Genomic DNA, 16956 nt, shown 5'->3' with positions numbered 1-16956 from the left:
GCTTGTGGCACGTGCTTCGAAAATATGATACTTTATATTGCCTAGTTAACAAGTGTAGTAAATAAAATAGATCGACAGCCACGAACACAACAAGTGGTCGCACTAGCTACTGTATGTGTGTTTGGAAGAGCGCGCCGACTCGGAAGCTTGCCGGGCACGCGAGGAAACACCGCTCTGTGGTTACTGTCCATACGAAAGTAAATTTTTTTAGAAACTGGATGGAATCCACGTGATGACACGATATGCTCTTTATCTGGTTACACGAATAGCTAATTGCCTAGTTAGTTAATTACGTAACAGATCTAGAGGATGCCTAAACGCCAATTTTTTGTAAATTGTGAAATTCGCACGCTCTATATTTATTACACCCATAGAACCCCTTCCTCAGGGTAGAGAATACCATCACCTCGGAAGATATGACGTCATTTTAGACCACGCCCACGTACTTCGCGCATCCCTGGTGTAGGTTGTGAGAGCCGCCGGATCATTCGCTGCTTCGTCTCTCTGTCTATGGGAACAGGTGCCGCTCGACTCGGTACCACATCGCCGCAACCGATTCTCATTCACGTCCGTCCTTTCTCCTCCCGTTCGAATTCCCCTCCAGAAAATCGAGAAAACACGATTACGTGTTCGCCTAGAGACAACAAGATGACGGCGAGGCTTTGTACCGAGTGTACGATTGAATTGACGTTCTTCAAGCGAAAGGTGCGTTCTTTTCCATCGTGCTCTTGAACCCTAGCTGGGAATGTGATTCTGATTGGCTGCTAGATAAGCTGTTTCGATTGCGGGCATCTCTTCTGTTCGACTTGTGCGACGAGCGTAACTGCTCCCGGAATACAGAAGGGCAGACGCTGTTTCAAGTGCAGAACGTTTGCGATACCCAACAGGGACGACCTGATGACGGTAAATTGATGAGTGATGATGAAATGGCATGAGCAATGATGAGTAAACATCCAGGTTGAATGAGTCAATGTCAATGTATTGTTGAATATCCAGTCCCGCATTTTACAGTATGAAAAGTGGCACGGATGTCATGGAGTCCCATATTTCAAACGTCTGATATTACCGTTCTGTTGTTGCACGTGTTCTGTTATGTACCTACATACTACACTGTCAGGCCCGGATCCAGGAATTTTTGAAAGAGGGGGTTGGTAGCAGTTATTTGTAGCATTTCTAATTTTCTATTGAAATTATTGAACCATGCCTATTGGAAAAGAGGGGGTTGGAACCCCTTGAACCCCCCATCTCTATCCGGGCCTGCCTGTGCTCTGTCCTGCTTTAGTGATTTCAACGTGCAGGTAAATAGCCTCGAACTTCCAGACCAGAGAGCACGAGAACTCTAGTCTGGACCAGAATGGGTGTACTAAAATGATTTCCGAAATAGCCTTCTAAGCCAATCAGCGTCTTAGAACCGGACTGTCGGTTCTAAATATTGATTGGTATAGCAGTAATTGGTTATGCTAAGTGAAATAGCGCTGATTGCACGTGTGAGATTCTCCTGGGTGACTAACTGCAGGACAGATCCCTGAAAGACTCTGGTACATGGATGCGTCTTAGCTTTAGTTTCAGCTTCAGTTCCTCGATCATTTCAAGCTTGCAGTGACAGGACATGCACAGCAGCGTCGCTAGACCATGACCTCTGACAACTGTTCGAGCCGTAGTCTCGCTAGTCAAGCGGGTAGACTAGCTAGCGGTCTGCCAAAGGATCATAGAGTCGTCGTTTCATGCCGTGCACCAAGATATCACCGCAAACATGGCAGTCATTTCTTCTTTGTGAGATCTCATGGCATTTATGAATGATATGTTTGCATAATACAAAAAATAGTATCTTTCCATCTCATTAGTGAAACTAGGTAAACGACCCTAGGCTGTTAGACTACCATGTAGCATCGTTTTTTTATAAGTACTTCTGAAATCATTTTAGTAATGTCTGTCCAGACTAGAGTTCGTGCGCTTTGCTCGCTCTCCGGTCTGGTAGTTCAAGGCTAGTAAATGTTGTGATTGAAAAATGATGAAATATGGAGCAGTCTAGCCATTCTGTAATATTCATCCATAATACTACTTTAGATGATATTCCTGTTAGATATGTCTGAACTGAGGACACCGACAGGTGCTCCGAAGACTCAATCACGTTCTGTTTTATTTGAAGAGCTAAAACTTAAAAGTATACATTAGCTTTTAGTTGTAAGGCTTCAAATGGTTTCTGCGGTTTACTGTACAAACATCCTTTGTCTGCAGTGGGTATCTGGAGGCTTCCAGAATTACCGATTTACATGTTTTACTGCAAGCCACCTTGTCCATGCAAACACTGACAAAAGTGATTGTTTGGTTGTTGAAGTTAGGTCATCATAACTACCAAGCACAGATAATCAGTAGTAAAATCAAGCCCAGAATACAAACAATAAGTTTCCTACTGCTCCTAATGTTCTTCAAGACTAATTCTTTTCGAGACTTCAAAAATAATTTAGAATTTTTTATAAATTCTAATTTTTTGATGTCTTGATGTGCAATATAGTAATTTTTAGATTTAATTATTTGTTTATTATTTTCAAACTGATTCGATTATCTAAACATTTCTAGTTGGCATCTTGAGCTGCGCACTTCAGTCTAGCAGCCATTTTTGACATGTTTCATACTCACACGCAGAAACCAAAAGCACAGACAAAATTTTCGAGACCAAAATATTATTTTTCTGTTATCCTATTATTTTTAAGGCAAATTTTTTGAAGAAATTATTACTTGAAAAACATTATGAGCGGTAAGGTACACACAAAGCAAAAATGTGCTTAGTTGTTCAGACTTGGTGGATGAAAAGAAGGCAAAATGAAAGCATTCGCTGCGAAAACATTTGTATGACCACTATAGACACCCTAGGCAAGTAGAATCTGTAGATAAAATATCAAAAATTATTTTATCAATAACTAATAAAGATTATGTTTATCAAATTATTTGTGACGTTATAATGTACGAGATCTGCAGACTGTAGATTTAAATCTTATGATTCGAATTTTATTAGGTCGTTGCACTGTGTATTTGCATTGTAGAATTTCTAGCATCAGACGACGAAATATGTAAACATCATCGAATCAAGTCTTCCTTACCTAAAACGTCTACTTTTGCATTGCAATTTTGTAGACACTGTTTCGCTCTTGCTTCACTTCATACTCTCTAATCAACAGTGTTGTTAATGCCGTATTGCATCGCTAAGTAAAATCTTGGTAGCCACTTTGTTTCATCGTGATCAATGGACTAGTATTGTAGGGTTAGAGATCTCAGTTTGCTCCTCTGTATTATCAAATCGTAGAGTAGTTTTCAAATTTGGGGTTGAGTTTGTGTGTTTGTTCTTTATGCTTACCGTATTTCTTCAATTAAACGCCGTGGCGTTTATTTTTTAACTAGCATTTTAACTGTGGCGTTTAAACGAGGGTGGAATTAATTGGAGGGCATCATTTATTCAAGTGTGGCGTTTATTTGTTAAGCGCTTTTCTGTCCGTGATTTAGGAGTGTGTGTATGTGTACATGCTGTAGGTTTGACACTTTTTCCAAGAGAACAACGCACCATACGGGTATGCATTTCATGCTTTGAGACGTCATGCAGTGAAACAGTGTCCCGGTAGTCTAACGAAACGTATGCCTCACGTAGTCTTGCGTAGCCAGACCCTTTTCTCACGTCATACTTCCACGAGAATAGGGTCTGGTGCGGTTGCTTTGAAGTCGTCATATTGCCGCTTGTACTATAAACGGACAACTAAAGACCGGATGGGATCAGTACTTATTGGTTACTTATCTTTTATCTACACTGGCTGGAATTTCCTTCTCTTCGTCTTCTTGCAAATTGTGTTGTCATGTGAGCAACGCAGTCATGTCTCTGCGAATGTGTAACTTCTATATGTACTTACACAGCACTCGGGGTGTCGATGACAGTCTAGACGCAACTAGTGTGTCGATCAGTCGCCCTGTCTGCCCGAGCTGTTGTGTGTGTTCCTACGCTCATGTTTTGTCGTCTCGTGCTAGCTAGATGTCGACCCAGAGACATGCAGAACGTGCCCACTGCATAGTCGGTGGCCATAGAAACAATGGACGTTCCAGTGTGAAGATGTTTGATTCTAGCTGTCACTGTTGTCAACACCTGAGTGCTGTGTAAGTACACATAGAAGTTACCATTCGCAGAGACATGACTGTGTCGCTCACATGACAACACAAATTTGCAAGAAGACCAAGAGAAGGAAATTCCAACCAGTGTAGATAAGAGATAAGTAACCACTAAGTATTGAGTAATAAGTACCGCTAAGTACTGAGTAGTGCCATGCTCATCGGTCTGTAGTTGTCCGTTTATTGTACAAGCGGCAACACAACGACTTCAAAGCAACTGTGCCAGACCCTATTTTCGGGGAAGTATGACGGGGGAAAAGGGTCTGGCTATGCGAGACTATTCCTCATGTATGCCTTTCGTATGCCTCCAAAGAAGTCGTATGATTTTTTCTTCAAACTTTGAGCTAGATATATTGGAATTCATTGAAATTCTGCATTTATTCAAGGGCGGCGTTTTCATTTTATCTGTACTTTCAGCTGCGGAGTTTAATCAAAGAAATATGGTAGATGTATTTGTGATCGTTGATAGAGTTGTTTGTAAGTGATATGCCACGTTTGGTGTGACACTGCTTTGTTGCCGTTTCTGCAGCTCAAGATTCCGGACCTAAAATGTTATCTGACCGATAAAGAGATTTCGACTACGCAATGTTCGGAGAAAAGGGATCTTGTCGATTTGGTTCTTCAATGTGCTGCGTGTCAGACACAGGGTCTTGTGAGGGGCAGTGCTCGACCGTCGTCTTCTGCGAATAACTCCCGGCGGTCGGATACTCAGCCTAGAGTCTCGCCTTCGGTGGGCAGAACAGGTCAGGGCAATTCACAGCGACGTAGATTGGGTGGCCATCGGACTTCGCATCATACACATTCGCATGGATCGTCTGCACAAGGGCAATCGAATTCGGGTTCGTTTTCGTCTCGGTCTCATTCGTCTGTTGACACGCAGTCACAATATGATGGTCGGTGGGCGTTTTTGGTACCAGGAGCCCCAACGTCATCGCATACTGGTAATGCTGGTAGTCAGTCACGGCAGAGTGCAGGAGCCCCAACGTCATCGCATACTGGTAATGCTGGTAGCCAGTCACGACAGAGTGGTGCAACAAGTGGCAGTCAGCCTTCGACGTCACAACAGGGTGCTCACTTGTCGGGTCAAGCGAATCGCTCGAAGGCTAGAGTTTCACTTGATGAGCTTAAGACAGAGGAGGACGTTAACAAGCTCACTGTTCGACAATTAAAGGAGATACTGGCAAGGAATTTTATTGACTATAAGGGTTGCATAGAGAGGAGTGAACTTGTCGAGCGTGTTTGTCGTCTCGTTGTTTCTCATCTAAAAGAAAAAGGTAAGCCGTGTTCAGTCTGCATGTGCTGTTGTATTTACGCGGGCGTGCGTGCATGTGTGCGGGCGCACACACGCACACACACACACACACACACACACACACACACACACACACACACACACACACTTGCCTCTAATTTTGCATAGTTCTGTCTATGAGCAGATGTCTGTTTATATGTTATACTATATAATAAATGTATGAATGTATGTATTGACAGTAGAGTTGCACCGATAATCAAATCGGTTATCGGTTACCGGCCAATAGGCATATTGGTTTTATATCAGAATCGGTAAATCTTGCTGATAGGCTGTGCAAGCATACTCAGTCCATTACGGTCACGTGAGTTATGTGCATGTCGGCAAAGAAACAGAAGTCTGTCATATGGGAGCATTTTGAGTTGACCAAGGACACAAGATTCATGCCCTGCAAGGCTCGTAGAACATGAACGTAAACGATTATCTATAAAATATAATTATGTCAGATATCAGTATTGGATATTGGTATCGGCTCTTTGCTTGGATATCGGTATTATCGGCCAATATGTTTATCGGTGCAACTGTAATTGACATGTCATCAGTTGGTGGGGTTTAGGTACTATATTATTATCATGGCCGGTGCATAAGTATCTGGTAGCCAGCTGATACCGTGTTCACACTAGCACCTTCAGAACCAATCTGGATACATATATAGCCGTTAGTGTCGGTTTGTGTGTGTGTGTGTGTGTGTGTGTGTGTGTGTGTGTGTGTGCGTGCGTGCGTGCGTGCGTGCGTGCGTGTGTGTAACAATAAATCAATTTACTAACAACTAATCTAATCTGCTCGTGAGGAGAACGGGATGGTGGGCTAGTACTTTATAAAGGCTTTGATGCTGACTTTGGTCATCTAGATCACTTTCTACTATACCGAGCACGGTTCTGGAGTGTCTAATGTGAACGTGGTGTAAAACAGCATTCATACTTGGGCAGTACACCTAAACCCTTAGTCGACAGGATAGTCAGTCTTTTACTAGATTAGGTAGACTTGTAAGCCATCTTGATTAGACACAGCCATGGTACTGTATTTCCTCGAAAGAATGCCGCAGCGTAATTTTATTCATTTGGCAAGACTGGACCGCTCAGCGTTCACTCAAGGGCGGCGTTCTTTCAATGTCATTTTCATGTACAGTATCACATGCAACTACGCACGTCTGTCCCAACCCTGATCTTTCTCCCTCCTCTCTTCGTCTTTTTCCGTTTTCCAACATCGTGTTTGAAGTTGTCTTCTTTTGCCACTCGGCGTTCGGCTACGTACTCTATGGACTCGTCTGCTTTCCTGTTCTCGAAGCGCCGTGCGTACTACTACTATGAGTTTGAAGGCAGCCTCGTATGAACGCTTCTTGGGTCGCGTCTCTTCAGCCTTGTGGTTCAGATGATTCAGTCACATGTCAAGCATGTACGCAGTATGGATTATCAAATATCAATTACCTACCCTGTGGCATTCATTCAAGTTAGTGAGGGAACCTGCGGCGTTTAAGGGCGGTGTTCTTTTGAGGAAATACGGTATATGTAGTGTATGTGACATTTCCGGTGTTACGACTTGATGGTAGCTCTTACAATGAGTCTGTATGGCGACCACTAGGATCATGTTGAGAAATCTGATTTAGCAACGCATGACTATGTGGAGTAGACCCTCTGTGAGAGCCTTGTTTTGTGTCGTCTAGATGAGCTTCGAAAGGCCGAGGCAAGTGGTCATGCCACCGGCACTGGTAATCCCACTGAATGCAAGATATGCATGGACCAGCCCGTAGACTGTGTACTTCTCGAGTGCGGGCACATGGTCTGTTGTACAAGGTGTGGACGGCGACTCCACGAGTGCCCGATATGTCGATGCCTCGTATCTCGCGTAGTACGTGTATTTCGATCGTAATTGTGAATAGAAGCAATCGTGTTTATAGATTTTGAGACAATAAGTTTGTTTCATATTAAAATAAGAATAGACATACAAAGATACACACAACAGTATCCATTGACTCAGTAATAGACATCACTTGCTCTCCGCCTCGTCTGGTATGGTCATGACCATCCTATACATACGACTGGCATCTTTTGGTAAGAATGGATACCACTGCAATGGAAAAACACACACACACACACACACACTGATATTGAAGTGGTCATTACGGATTTTTTGGAAAACCATTTGTGCTTACCATTATGTAGTTCGTACCCCAGAGGTTGTTTGAGATGAGAAACGAGAAGCCTTTTGTTAAATCGGGTTTGTCGGCGGGCACAGGGAATGGATTCGTACCACCTAGAAATGGTCTGTATTAGTAGAGATGGGTTAGCCTTTCATGCTCGAGTACGGCTAGTGTCTTCGTGCACGTAAGACCAGATAGGACATCTAATTTTGAGTTAATGTAATTCTTGGTTCGATTCTCTGCACTGAACTTGCCCATGTCAACTACTTCATTAATATCAACTTTTTCATGCAATTGAAAAATTCAAAGGTTACACATTGGCACAGACTCGGCATATACAATTACGTCTTCTCATAGTCTTTAACCATTTTGAAGACACAAACCTGTTCATATCCAGATCAAGTGTAGAAGTTTAGAAATCACTCTCACTAAATGCAGTCACTGACGGTCACACTCGTGGCATGCCAACCACATGCAGTGTTCAAAAAAGTGGTCGTCAAGTTGTCATTTGACGACTAACTGAGTTTATGCGACGACCAATTATATGTACCAGCGAGGTTGCCTGCCATCCTGACGACTAAAGTCGATCAACTTATGGTGGACCCAATAGATTTTGTTTTTATCCTGTAGAGTAGAACAGTCTCCGTAGTCCCGGGGATTTTTGTTTACTTGCCACAACAATCATAATTATTTGATACCAATGAAATATGTGTTCTAAATAAAATATATGTCCTAAACTTCTCGGCAACTGAAAAATTTTTTGAGGATGCCAAGACGACAACTACGTCTGCCATAAAATTTCAAACACGGCACATGGTAGCATCGGTCCATGCTGCATGACAACAGTGTACTGTTGAGTAAATTACTTCAAGTAATCATTTCATAGTCAAGTGGTCAAGCTTAGTACCTGAAAACACATGCTGTTAGACTGTGTGAAGGATGAAATCACTACCATTGTTGAATAAGTACACCGTAAAACCAGAAATTCGTGCAATGATTGGATCGTGCAAATCGTGCGACCAAAATATCAATGCACAATAATTGAATTCGCACTGTGCATAGACATGCACATACGTATTCATGCCATCCTCGCTTGCCGTTTTCCTGTAGACCTGTGTACTACGCTATGATTCCAGAATGAAGTTAAACAGACAGCAAACGTCTATGCATACAGGCGTAGCACCTTGGATACCATCCTCAGTATGTACACTGGCTAATTCCACTGCTCTACTTGAAAGCAAGGTAGCAAATTGCACAATCAAGCTGAAAGCCTTTGCTTACAACAGTACTACACGATGTGATGTTGGCAATTACTCTGAATCAGCACGAGCAAGGTACATGTCCTAATTTCTCATCAAGCTATACATGCATGCAGCCTGAGGCGGATCGGATTTGTCAGTGGCCCAATCAACATCTTAGGGCAAAGACTAATCACGTCTAGAATTATTTCTACGTTATCGTGGCAACAATGTCAAATGAAGAAGCATTTCATAAAGTGCCAAACTGTTGGATGCTAGCTTAGGTTACAGAACAGCTGCTGCACACACACACACACACACACACACACACACACACACACACACACACACAAGCAAGCATGCACAAGCATTTACATTACCACACCAACACTTAGTTGTTAAAGTCACATGATCTCTAATTAGCATGGAAATATGTGATAACACAACTGATTACTGTAGGTACGTATCTGTTTGTACATTCATACTGTTGGACTGAGGCAATCAAATCTCAAGGAAGGTGACTTCCTTATTCTTAGCAATTTACAATAATTTTTGTTCTAACAGTCGCCCGAAGGATCTAGTTTGGCTCTCTTGATGTCACACAAATTTAAAACAATGTAGCGTTTTTGAAGCACCATTTTGGGGCAAATTCGCTCAATATTTGGGTCGCACGAATTTCTGGTTTTACGCTATTAGAGAATTTACCGATAGAGACGACTGACGTATCGAGCGATCGGAATTGCAAGTTTCCGTATTCGACTCCTCCGGTCGGTGATAAGCCGTGCAAGTGTCTACTGCCGTTCCTAGAGATCAGAAACACTCGGTAACTTAAGTTGTTCTCACTGCAACAAATAGTCAGTCTTACGTACACGACGACGTCCACGGGATCGAGCAGTTGACCAAGTTTGTTCAATCGCATCATCGTGGGATCCTCAACTCGAGGATTGAAGTATACGGAAATCGATTCTGCACATTTGATCGGCAGACGACGCCTCGTGTTATCAGTCTAGACACATTTACTCTACACTGGTACAAACCTGGTATACGAGTGGCCGTTTTATTGATAAGTGAGAGTTCTAGTGTGATGATGTCTGATGAGTTCAGTGGCACGGTCACCTGCTCCCACACGCCGACTGGACCGCCATAGTCTTTTACGATGGAGTCAGGAAACATGAGATGCAACAAGAAGATTTCGTAGGAAGAGTTTGTAGCTAGAGGCAGAAAAAAGCATAGCAGTGTGTGTTTACAGGCAACATGCAAAGTTTACTCTTGCAAAATGTCTGTAGGAAATAAATTAGTTAATTAATTTAATTATTATAATTAATAAATTAATTTAATTAATTAATCATTAGTTAAGTAAGTTACTGTACTTAATTTAAAGGGCCACTGACACACAATTGAAATTATTTTAAATTTTTATTTGGTCCGGAAAAATAATTTTCGATTTTGTGTGTCAGTGGCCCTTCAATTGTGTACATGCACGATACAGGCGAATACACAGACACGAAAGATGTGTCACAGACACAAGAGATGTGTAGACAAGTGACACATGTGACCGATTAGTTTCTTTACGACTCCTGCAGAGGTGCAAGCAGGCAACAGGACCGGCAGAGCACTCCAGATGTTGGGTGGGCCAGGTCTTGCGTGGCCAAGCCCACCCACAGTGAACATAAAAATAGCTAATTTATTTAATCACCTGAACCGATATTTTCTGAAATTCTCTCTCTCTCTCTCTCACACACACACACACACACACACACACACACACACTCACACACACACACACACACACACACACACACACACACACACACACACACGTTGGTGGAAGTCCCATTTTCAATATTTGGGTAGGCCATAGCCCACTTTCTCTGCCGGTCTTGGGCAAACTGGATGCGTGCAAGCAGACATGCAGACACACAGAAGTCGATAAACGTGTGGGACCTACCGTTCGAATGCCAGAACTCCGATATCGTTGGACTCACTGTCTGCCGTAGAGTGCCGTTGAGTCCCGGTTTACCGAAGTCTTTCAACACCCAACTGTTTTTCTTCGGGTCGATGTCATTGTATTCCTCGGAAAACTTCTATCGAAGACATAGAATCGCGATATCAAACGTGACTCAAAATGTCAAGTGTCTCCCCGACGTCTTTACTTCAAAGTCGCCTTCAGTGAATGTCTCGTAGACGATTTGTGCTAACGGATGGTCAGAGGTAGCAACAGTGATGGTTGTATTAGTAGTCTTCCTTGTCAAATGGGAGATAGCGCCAGTCGACGGTGAAAACCCAATTTCGAATGATCCACACTTGAAGACACTCGACAAATTAGCAACCTACACGACGACTATATGTTTAACACGCTTCAATAGTAGGCAATGATCGTACCTTTGTGAAGCCGTTCGTTGAGGGCTGGCGGCCTTTCATAGCAGCCAATCGATTGACGATATCTTGTCGTAGAGGATGGTCATTCAATCCTTCGACTGCATAGTTGATTGCCCAATCTCGTTGCTCCTGCCATGACGTCACCATGGCGACATAATTTGGTTTGTCCAGCAGAGCATGAAACTGTAGAGAGATCGATTGTGTTTATATTACGAGCAGACTTCGCTCACCGTCCGCGTGTGTTAGTCGACAATCAAAATGCTTGCATCACCTGATCGTTGTGCCAGTTTTTGTAATCGTTGAGGTATTTCTTGACGTCATTACCCCACGTATGTTCTGCCCCTTTGATAAGAAGTCGGGAGAAGTTGAAAAATCTTGATGAAAACAAGCAGGAACGAGGCAATTGATTACTAACTTACGAGTGAGCTAATTCGTCATGAGCAAGACTGATACGGTATACCTGTAGTCTGTTAAAGAGCATTGCTTTTGCTGCAAACAGTTGGATCGTGCTCTCAGGAGCTCACGATACTGTGCAATCTTGCCCGGGTCTGATGGTACACCATACATCCTGACAGTAACAATGGTCGGTTATTGATTTGTTAGGAAATTTGCTGTTGAAGTGTGTGCATCTGGTTTACCATGTGTCTCCGATTTCTTGGGTGACGACTGGTAACTTGTTCTGCACTGTTTCCAGTTCTTGTACGAATGCGTCAAAATTAGAGACGAGAATCTAGAGGAAGCAGTCGACAAAGAAATGTAGAGTCCACAGCATTGCGTGCACGCGCGCGTGCGCACACACACACACACACACACACACCACACCACACACTGACACACACCACACACACACACACACACACACACACACACACACACACACACACACACACACATGTACGTAATTTACTTGCACAACCGGTCGGTTAGTCATTCTACATTCGTAAAACCCATTCAACAGTTTGTTCACCTTTGTGCAACTTTACCTGCTTCACATTGGGAAACAACTTCCTCATAGTAGCATAGTCGGACACGACCTCTTTCGCACTAGGCGGACCTGAATTGTCCCCACGGAAACCATACACGAGAGCATGACTAAACCCAGGCACAACGACAACACTGTCTGGTTGCACACCATGCTACACATACCAAACACAAACAAATTCACATTTCAACCACCACCATCACAAGCTTGTTTATAATGAAATAATAAATTAATAATTAATTATTTACAATTACCTGTCCTCCGTATCCACCCGGATGCCACATGGCCAGGATCGACTGATTGGTGGGCGAGTGGTGCCACACAAACACAGAAGGCACCGCCGGTGGCATTGAACCGCCGTTCACTCCAACAGTGATCGCCTTAACGCCATTAGCAACGAGAGTCGGAATGATCGATCTGGTCATTCCGGGCACGTCTCGTTGACTCATCGTCGTTGTTGGCAACTTCCCATACTTTTTGTCGAGTGAATGAGTAAGTTTGATGCTGAAATCGAGAAGACTCACGTCAAGCACTTCGAGTTGGGAATTGAAGGGCATCGCGTGCCATACGATGTCTCCTCTTCGAATAGCATCCTCAAACTATGAAAAGGCAATACACGGTGTGTGTGTGTGGTGTGTGTGTGTGTGTGTGTGTGTGTGTGTGTGTGTGTGTGTGTGTGTGTGTGTGTGTGTGTGTGTGTGTGTGTGTGTGTGTGTGTGTGTGTGTGTGTGTGTCAAGCTAGTACGCTTGTTTTTCTTCTATTATAAAATAAATTTTTTCAAACATTACAATGACCTAAGTTAAGTACAACACATGCAACACTCTGTTGTGTGTTGTTATTTTATAATTTTATGTAGCAGGTGGATGGTCCTTTAGTCCAGAGCAATTGAATTTCTTGATGCTCGGATTCACCAGTCCAGTTTCGACCTTGCGACCAAAATAAAAATAAAAATTGATGTGCGCATGCGCAATGATATTATGCTTGCTGTAAATGACTTGGTAGTAATACTGTATATACTGTACATCCTACAACTACATATCCTGGCTAATATTTTTTAAATTTCTATGACCACCATACTCCGTGTCTCTACTACAAGAGAATACATCAAAAATTTAGTTGGCCTGGCTTTATGTATTAGTTATTACATGAGTAGCTGGTGTTTATGGCATTTATTGACCCGAGGCCTCACGGGATTATCAACGAGATAACTGTGGTGGAGGCGAGGTTCAATTATCGAGGCGATAAGCCATGAGGCTGAGGTGTCGATATGCCATAAACACCACATACCCATGTAATATGTAATTTATTGTATGGGCGTGGATTGCATGAAGCCAACACCCACTAGTGACGACAAGGAGAACAATCCCAGCAATGCTGCTGAATGGGACAGGCAGGGCTGACGGAGCCGTAGTGGCAGCAGCAGCCATGGCCGCCCCACTTTTCGAAAACTCGACTTCAGCGAGCGAACGATTGCTGCATACTTCCGGTCTAAAGATAGAGCTGATTAAATAAAATAATATATTTGGTCATCTACCGGATTGCAGCTCTACTAATTTGGTGACTGTTTTGAAGTCTCCTACGACTTCTCTTTCGTTACCTGGACTATATTCCCCGACCTCTGTGATAGTACACTGCGCATGCTTACTACTCACTAATTTGATGATTCACATCAACTGTTTGTGAGTACACCTGTACACGCCCAGCCAACCACCCCTAGCGTGCGCTAAGCCACACCCTCTAACGCGCGCTAGGTCGCTCCACTTTTAAGTTCTGTGTCAGTTCAACGTCATGTGAAGCAGCAACACCTGCACTCCTCTTCCACTTTTCAAATTGCAGCGTTGCATTCTACATGGGCAACAAGCAATAAATAACTTGTTTGTGCTTGTAACCTTGCTGACCTAATTAGAATATGTAATAGGTGTTATGTGACTGCCCTAAGTGTGTTGTGTTAGGTTTGGTAGCTAATGGCTTGTGAAAGTTTGTATTAGGAAAAGATGCTAACAGACTAAATGGCATTTAGTGTATTGTATTAGAGGCTGATATTTACTGTAAATTATACCCAGGGTATCTTCTGTTGCTATGACAGTGGGTGGATTATCGGTAACATTCTACCTCCACCTGACCTGTACAAGAGCTGTAACTGGCTCATATTGCGTACCCAACCACGTCCATATAATAAGTATGTATGAAACTACTAATTACTAATAAAATAAATGCTACAATCCAATTTTATCAACAGGGACGTAGCCACCAGTCCGGTTGGTCCCGTTTCAACCGGACCACTTTTCAATATTTGTACTTTCACCAATGGACCATTCCCAAGGACTTCCAAAATAGGGTATAGCTGATTAAATAAGTTTTATTTAATCACTGTAGACAGCCTCGTATCAAGTGCCTGCAGACCCGCAGATCAGAACACACACAAGCTTGATGCTAGCTCGCATGCATACCTGCATGTTCATCCTGCATGGTTTCTGGCTCTAGAGTTTTGCAAGTTCTAACGTAATAACCTAAATAGTCTATCAAAGTTGGGTTTGAGGAGCAGAAATAGTCAGGCAAAGCGGAATCATCTCACACATATGTACTGACATTTTGAAGAAAGCAAACACGAGAAAAGACTTATCTTTGCGCATGCGCTTTTGTGCGTGTACTTAGCTTGCTCACAGATTTTCAACAGGACCACTTCCAAACTGATGCCTATGGCCCTGAATTTATGATTAAAGTTATTATCTAATTAAATAATATTGCAATGTCTGATACCACAAATAATGATAATGTTGTACTCTAAGGGACATTGTCCAGGGGACCTGGCAAAATTTGCGGAGGTCTGCATAGTTTAATGTGACCCCAGCGAAATATGCCTGCCAAACACTTCTGACCCCCTGTCTGTTGATCTGTTAGCTTAATTTAGATGACCCTATATATGTGCATATACATGCAGTATATATTATCATATAGATAGGTACAATTAAGTAGTCTGTTTCAGAGCTCACCTGTGGCCTAGGTATGATCTCTAAAGTTGGTCCTTTCCATTCAACCCGCTGACAAAACAAGTAAAACAGGAATTGCCGCTTTCAGAAATGCAAGTATGCAAAGCCCAGCCTCTAGAAATATTGTTCTTGCATACAATTCTATAGTGTATATACAGATAAACATTCCTGACAAATTATGACCCCCAACAGAAGGTGACCCAAATGCTTAGTGACCCCTGCAAATCACTAAATTTCAAAAGGTATGACCCCCAGCAAATTTGCAAGCCCCTCCCGGACACCTAATAATGACCTGCGGGGGGTAATACGTACATATTATAAACAATCTTTGCAAAAATGCTTTAATTAATTAATTATTAACATTGGAAATAAACGAATAGAAAGGGATTGTCTTACAACAGACACGTTGTCTTTAGACGGGCAGTGTATTCCCATGCCTGGTGGACAGTCAGTATAGAGAGATATGAGATAGGGATGGGTTAGAAACACGAGACGCTCCTCTCCTCCCATCTGACGGAGCGTGGCGGACACGTTGATGCTCTCTGTAAAGTAATGATCGAAGTACCTGAGAATAGAAGCCGCAGGAATGTTAATGGTGATCGCAGTGTGTTTGCGTGTGCAGAGACGACGACCTGTTGACGATATTTGCGGCCGAATCTGCGAAACCGATATCCAGATGGCAAGAAGACACGAAGTGCACTGTTGTAACATTCTCTGCACCGGGGATCTGACCGCTAGCGAAGGTAGACAGCAAAACAGCGGAAGCCAAAAACCAGTACATGAGTGAAGCCATAGTGTATGCATGTGCACGTGACCAACTAATTGAATTAATGCATTGGTTTTTGCCTTGAAGATCCACTGAACAAACAAACAGTATCGGAATTTTCTCTGCAAATTCTATCTAGAAATCAATTGCAGGTCACACGGTCAGTCTAGATCACGTGACCACATCGCGCACACTCAGGTCACGTGACCAAATCAGTTTGTGTGTGTGTGTGTGTGTGTGTGTGTGTGTGTGTGTGTGTGTGTGTGTGTGTGTGTGTGTGTGTGTGTGTGTGTGTGTTACACACACACACACACACACACACACACGCACGCACGCACACACGCGCGCGCGCGCCGTATTCAAATTGTAGACCGGTAAAAGCCAATAGAGTTAAAGGCAATCTGCATGCAGCATGTTTAATTAATTAGACAGTCTCGCTTACATTGGATTCAGAGTCATCATGCCATGGTCGTTTTGCGACAAGATGATGACCTACTTTAGACCATTAGATAGGTGCAAATGACTAGATTGTAAATGACTAGATGGAAATCAGTGTCTGAGAGCAGACGTGCCCTCCATTGACATTCCTATCTTCTAGTAATGACTGTACTACAACATGTTCCTAACTGTCTAATACACACTAGGCATAGTTTCTATCGGAGTACGTGGCAGCTAGAAATGCGTCACATGCAGCCACTTACCTGTTGGGATTACTTTAGTGTGTCCCAGCCACATGAATTCAAGCTTCTACCAGATTGCCACTCTCGCGACTCTAATTAATCTCTACGATCTCTAACTAATCTACCGCTCAAGGAATCCGACGGGAGGTCGCCTAGTTTGTTGAGTGCGGTCGACCACGCTGACTGAAAACGGGACACTGTATGCATTCGTTTCTAAAAATTTAGACTAGATAAAATCAGCAGTAAATTGTATTTTGTATTCAGCATGCAGCCTACTTACCTAAAGGGCGTCTTTTGAGGCTATATCAACATGGTAATT

At 43.0% G+C, this 16956-nt stretch overlaps 2 protein-coding genes across 2 annotated transcripts; one reads left to right on the top strand and one right to left on the bottom strand.

The window, feature by feature from the left end:
* The first annotated feature begins 451 nt into the window (after positions 1–451).
* Positions 452–7330, top strand: LOC134185475 (E3 ubiquitin-protein ligase rififylin-like). Its single transcript, XM_062653271.1, has 4 exons — positions 452–705; positions 769–903; positions 4682–5426; positions 7125–7330. The coding sequence occupies exons 1-4, from the start codon at positions 511–513 to the stop codon at positions 7328–7330; spliced, it is 1281 nt and encodes a 426-aa protein (XP_062509255.1). The 5' UTR covers positions 452–510.
* A 75-nt stretch (positions 7331–7405) lies between these two features.
* On the bottom strand, positions 7406–15984 carry LOC134176140 (uncharacterized). Its single transcript, XM_062642820.1, has 15 exons — positions 15824–15984; positions 15588–15756; positions 12455–12799; positions 12202–12354; positions 11857–11948; positions 11679–11786; positions 11490–11592; positions 11222–11401; positions 10993–11169; positions 10788–10923; positions 9877–10050; positions 9709–9805; positions 9545–9642; positions 7614–7714; positions 7406–7528 (listed from the first exon to the last, which is right to left on the bottom strand). The coding sequence occupies exons 1-15, from the start codon at positions 15982–15984 to the stop codon at positions 7448–7450; spliced, it is 2175 nt and encodes a 724-aa protein (XP_062498804.1). The 3' UTR covers positions 7406–7447.
* Between the last annotated feature and the right edge of the window lie 972 nt (positions 15985–16956).

This window comes from Corticium candelabrum, chromosome 1, assembly GCF_963422355.1.
Source record: "Corticium candelabrum chromosome 1, ooCorCand1.1, whole genome shotgun sequence".
Classification (NCBI taxonomy): domain Eukaryota; kingdom Metazoa; phylum Porifera; class Homoscleromorpha; order Homosclerophorida; family Plakinidae; genus Corticium; species Corticium candelabrum.
This window is presented reverse-complemented; position numbering and strand designations above follow the sequence as displayed.

What these genes read in the sequence shown, in the direction of transcription:
- LOC134185475 (XM_062653271.1), top strand. Translation starts at nt 511, where the DNA reads ATGGGAACAGGTGCCGCTCGACTCGGTACCACATCGCCGCAACCGATT. An exon ending in TGACGTTCTTCAAGCGAAAG is followed by an intron (nt 706 to 768) that starts GTGCGTTCTTTT and finishes ATTGGCTGCTAG; the next exon opens with ATAAGCTGTTTCGATTGCGG. An exon ending in ACAGGGACGACCTGATGACG is followed by an intron (nt 904 to 4,681) that starts GTAAATTGATGA and finishes CCGTTTCTGCAG; the next exon opens with CTCAAGATTCCGGACCTAAA.
- LOC134176140 (XM_062642820.1), bottom strand. Translation starts at nt 15,984, where the DNA reads ATGGCTTCACTCATGTACTGGTTTTTGGCTTCCGCTGTTTTGCTGTCT. An exon ending in AAAACTGGCACAACGATCAG is followed by an intron (nt 11,402 to 11,489) that starts GTGATGCAAGCA and finishes ATCTCTCTACAG; the next exon opens with TTTCATGCTCTGCTGGACAA. An exon ending in CAACGAACGGCTTCACAAAG is followed by an intron (nt 11,170 to 11,221) that starts GTACGATCATTG and finishes GTCGTCGTGTAG; the next exon opens with GTTGCTAATTTGTCGAGTGT.